The sequence below is a fragment of the Pistacia vera genome, unplaced genomic scaffold (genome assembly GCF_008641045.1).
Source record: "Pistacia vera cultivar Batoury unplaced genomic scaffold, PisVer_v2 Contig204, whole genome shotgun sequence".
NCBI lineage: Eukaryota > Viridiplantae > Streptophyta > Magnoliopsida > Sapindales > Anacardiaceae > Pistacia > Pistacia vera.
The window spans coordinates 1,799,340-1,804,237 of NW_022196007.1; the positions used below are offsets into that span (position 1 = coordinate 1,799,340).

The 4,898-nt window shown below is 37.7% G+C and overlaps 1 protein-coding gene across 1 annotated transcript; it reads left to right on the forward strand.

Annotated features, from left to right (window-relative positions):
• The first annotated feature begins 1,825 nt into the window (after positions 1-1,825).
• On the forward strand, positions 1,826-4,679 carry LOC116128760 (primary amine oxidase-like). The gene is made up of 5 exons (XM_031414507.1): positions 1,826-2,598; positions 2,692-3,076; positions 3,152-3,265; positions 3,337-3,875; positions 4,481-4,679. The coding sequence occupies exons 1-5, from the start codon at positions 1,826-1,828 to the stop codon at positions 4,677-4,679; spliced, it is 2,010 nt and encodes a 669-aa protein (XP_031270367.1).
• Positions 4,680-4,898: the final 219 nt, after the last annotated feature.

Sequence of the window (4,898 nt, forward strand, 5' to 3'; positions counted from 1 at the left end):
TTTTTTTCTCACCACTCTTATCTCCTCTATCTTCTTTCTTGCTTATCTCTTCTTCCTCTTGTTCTATTTCTTTTTCCTTATATTTTCTTATGGAAAATTCTCTTTCTAAATTTTTTCTACATTTTGCTTCACATTTTCTCATAAAATTCCATCTCTAAACAAACAATATAATACTAGTAAGCAAGTTTATTCATAACCAAATTCAAACTCTTTAATCCTGGAATATATCCCCCCAGAGACCCAGGAATAGTCCCTGAAATATTAGCAAAGTTTGCTGAAAACTTCTGCAAAGTCATTGCATTTGTTAAACTCAAAGGAATCTCTCAAGACTCAAAGGAATTATAATCAAGGCTTATACTTTGTAAAGAAGATAAATTAGGAAAGGGATCCGGGGAAAATATGAAATATTGTTGTTATTAAAAAGCACTTCTTGAAGAGAAATCAACCCAGCAAGAGTTGGGATAGGCCCACTCAGTTCGTCCTTTATCACCTCAAGTATAGTCAGTGAAGTTAAGTTCTTGAGGTCCGGTGGGAGAGTTCCTTTTAGGCCTAGTGAACTGATTTGGATCTTGGTGATCTGATTCTATCTCTACACTTTACTTTTCGAAATTTCCATGAGAAAATATAAGGGAAAATAAAAAAAGAAAAAAAGGAAAAAGAATTAGAAGAAGAGGAAGAAGAGACCGGAGATAAAGAAGATAGAGGAGATTAAGAGTGGAGAGAAATATTTTTAGAAAATCAACGATAAAGGAAAAAGAACAACAATAGGTTTTTATTTTCTTATATCTGCAAAATGGAGAGAAGATTGATGAAGAGGAAGAAGAGAAAGAAAAGAAAGAGAAAAGACCGGAGAAAGAGGACAGATGATGTGGAAACGGATGATGAGGTAACTGATATGACAGTTATTACGTCACTTTAAAATAACAAATGACCTTACAGAAGAAAAAAAAAAAAAAAGTAATTTTAGCAATGATACCCTACCATATTTTTTATAAATATATATTTATTAGCTGTCCATATAAGCAGTAGGTTTGCAGCCTGCAAATTGTGAGTTTTTCGAGTTATGTTGCAGCATTAAATATATAATTAAATATAATTACCACATTCTTCTTGTTGCCTATTTGGTTGGATTGAAATGGTTTTATGATTCAAAAGCTTTTTCGCCTTCTTCCTCATTGTCCTATGACCTCTTTTGGGGTTTTATAAATATATATTTATTAGTTGCCTATGTAGGTAGTAGGTTTACAGCCTGCAAATTATAGGTTTTTTTAGTGGCTCAAGAGCCGGCTCGAATTCGGTTTATTTAGTCGGCTCACAAGCAAGGCTCAAATAAATAATTTTCCTTAACAGCTCGAGCCGAGCCATAAAATCAGCAGCTCAATCAGCTCGGCTCGAACTCAATTACCCTTTCCACCATTTCGAGCTGAGCTTGATTTGCCGAAAACTTGGCTTGGCTTGGCTCGAAAGAGCCCTAGCCTGTTTCACCTTTGCGATGCATAAGTACACCTTGTTGAGACAAAAGTCTTAAAAAGAGGTGAAATCAGTTAAATTTCGTTTTCAGTTGCATTTGCTTCAGTTCGGAGAATCAAAGGTATGGATAGTGTGTAGCCGGCAATTATGTCTTTTTGTCAAGTAGAAAACTTTAAACAATATCATACAAAGCTCCTTACATTATCAAATGTGGCTCTCGGTATCATCGACCTCGTTGGAATTCCCCTCTTATACCATAACCTTGAGTTTGATTCCATCTGTTCATAATAACAATAATCTGATTCTTTTTTTTTTTGTAATACAGAAACAAATTAAACAATCTCCGGTGACAACTATGGCTGCTACATTCAAAACCATTTTCTTCTACTTTTTCCTTCATATCTTCTTCGTTTCCTCCAGCCACCAGTATCATCCTTTGGACTCTCTAACTCCATCAGAGTTCAGTCAAGTCCAAACCATTGTGACTAAAGCATACCCAATTTCAAACCACAACCTGACCTTTCAATACGTAGGTTTAGAAGAACCAAGCAAGCCACTTATTCTCTCATGGCTCAAAGACAACACCACCGCGAACCCACCTCGCCAGGCCTTCGTTATTGCACGTATAGATCATCAGTCCCATGAAATCATTGTCGACTTGCTGCAGCAGTCTATTATATCTACTCAAATTTACGATGGTTATGGCTACCCTACGCTCTCTATTGATGACCAAGAACGGGCAAACAAGTTGCCATTCACTTACCCGCCCTTTGTGGCGTCTATTAGAAATAGAGAGCTCAAGCTTGAAGAGGTGGTGTGCCAGAGTTTCACTGTAGGTTGGTTCGGGGAGAAGAAGAAGAGTAAAAGAATAGTCAAGGTTATGTGCTATTATTCAGATGGGACAGTGAATATATACATGAGACCAATAGAGGGAATCACAATGAAGGTTGATCTTGAAGAGATGAAAATCATTGCGTTCAGTGATAGAGCTATCGTCCCTGTGCCGAAGGCTGAGGGGACTGAATACAGAGAATCCGAGCTAAAACCACCTTTCAGTCCAAGCTTGAATAGGATTACAGTAGTTCAACCTGACGGTCCAAGTTTCACAGTTGACGGACACAAAATTAGGTAATTAATGAGTTTAATTCTTCAAGTCACTGGCAAATTATAATGATCTGCTAAAAATGTGTTCACGGGATCTTAATTACCATTAATATATAGGTGGGCGGACTGGGAATTCCATGTAAGTTTCGATGCCAGAGCGGGGCTGATTATATCGTTGGCATCAATTTACGATCCCGAGAGGCAAGAGCTTCGTCGGGTAATGTACAAAGCACATGTGTCGGAGCTCTTTGTGCCATACATGGATCTAACAAACGAGTGGTATTACAGAACATTCTTTGATGCGGGTGAATATGGCTATGGTTTATGCGCAATGCCGCTTCAGCCACTCAGAGATTGCCCTGCTACTGCAGTTTTCTTGGACGTTTACTTTGCCGCCCAAGATGGGTTGCCCCGGAAGATTCCTAATGTTTTCTGCATTTTTGAACGCTATGCAGGAGATGTCATGTGGCGCCACACTGAAGTTGGTATTCCGGGAAAAATGGTATTGGATTAATCATTTTAACATAATTAATTCAATTTTTTGTTTAAATTTTTTATCATGGAAAGTTAATTTCAGGTAAGAGAAGTTAGACAAGAGGTAACGTTAGTGGTGAGAATGGTATCAACAATTGGAAATTACGACTACATCAATGATTGGGAATTCACGCAAAGCGGCTCTATCAAAGTCACGGTAACTAATTAATTTTATTTATTTTTTTGTATTAAGATGTTATAAATTATTCATGTCATACAATTGTATAGGTTGGGCTTACAGGACTGCTAGCAGTGAGGGGAACAAAATACACTCATAAAGAACAAATAGAGGAGGATGTTTACGGTACATTGCTGGCACAAAATACAATAGGTGTACACCATGATCATTTCCTTAACTACCGTCTTGATCTTGACGTGGACGATGATGCCAATTCCTTTGTCAAGTCCAAATTGGGGACCGTCAAAATTAAAGATCAGAGATCACCTAGAAAGAGCTACTGGAAGGTTGATAGTCAAACGGCTAAAACGGAGTCTGATGGAAGGGTCAAGCTTGGATCAGAGTCAGCTGATTTGCTATTTGTGAACCCAAATAAGAAGACCAAAATGGGGAACCTTGTTGGCTACCGTCTGATCCCTGAGGGAGTCACGAGTGCCCTTTTATCGTACGATGATTATCCGCAAATCAGGGCGGAGTTCACCAACTATAATGTGTGGGTCACGGCATATAACAAATCTGAAAAATGGGCCGCGGGCCTTTACACTGATCAAAGCCGTGGGGATGACAATTTAGCCGTATGGAGCAATAGGTAAGTTGATTTCAAATAGCTTTATTGAATAAATCTATTCAATAGCATGGTAGATTTGTAGCATTTTCTTTTTGAGTAAACTTTTCCCTCCCAAGGTTTGCCTTAATGACCTTTCTTACCCAAAAAATTTCAAAATATACTTTCCCACCTAAAGTTTATTTTTTGTTAATACCCAAAATACAATTTACTTTCTCAGTTAGCGTTTGACGAGTTACCAAGAGTTAGGGTAAGAGGGGTTTTGTAGAGTGGATGTTAGTGGATCAAATGGTGATGATCGATTGAATATTTGTTGTCGGAATCAATTTGAAATCAACTAAGAATAGAAAGCTCTAACTTTGATGTGGTCGACAATCGGCAAAAATTTGGTGCCAAAGTGAGAGAGGTTTTGTAAAGAGGAGATCGGAGGTTCAAATGGTAGTGACGAAGAGAATTTTCGCGGTCTGAATCAGCTTTGGGTGATAACAGAATATAAATTTTGGGTGAGAATATAGTAGATTGAAACTTTTTGGGTGAGAAAATCATTAAGGCAAACCTTGGGTGGGAAAAGGCATTTACTCTTTCTTTTTTTTGGTTAAAATTTGTAATTTGTGAATATGTAAATGCAGGAATAGAAGTATAGAAAATAAGGACATAGTGACATGGTACACATTGGGTTTTCATCACGTGCCTTATCAAGAAGATTTTCCATTGATGCCCACATTGAAGGGTGGATTTGAGCTGAGACCTTCCAATTTCTTTGAGAGCAATCCAGTGCTCAAAGTTAAACCCCCTAAGGATGTCAACATGACCCACATTGTCCTTTGATCCATTTTGTACCCATTTCAGTCTCCAATAAATTAAGGGCTTTCGATAATTAGTGTTTGAATAGTGTGGTTAAATGCAATGTTTTTAAACTCAAACTATTCCATGACTCAGTCAGGTGACCGAGTCTAGGATAAACCGTCGATCCAAAAGGTTTCATGTCCAACAAAAACGCCCTTAGTAAATACTTATCAGTGTCTGTAGTTTTAAAATCTAACAAAA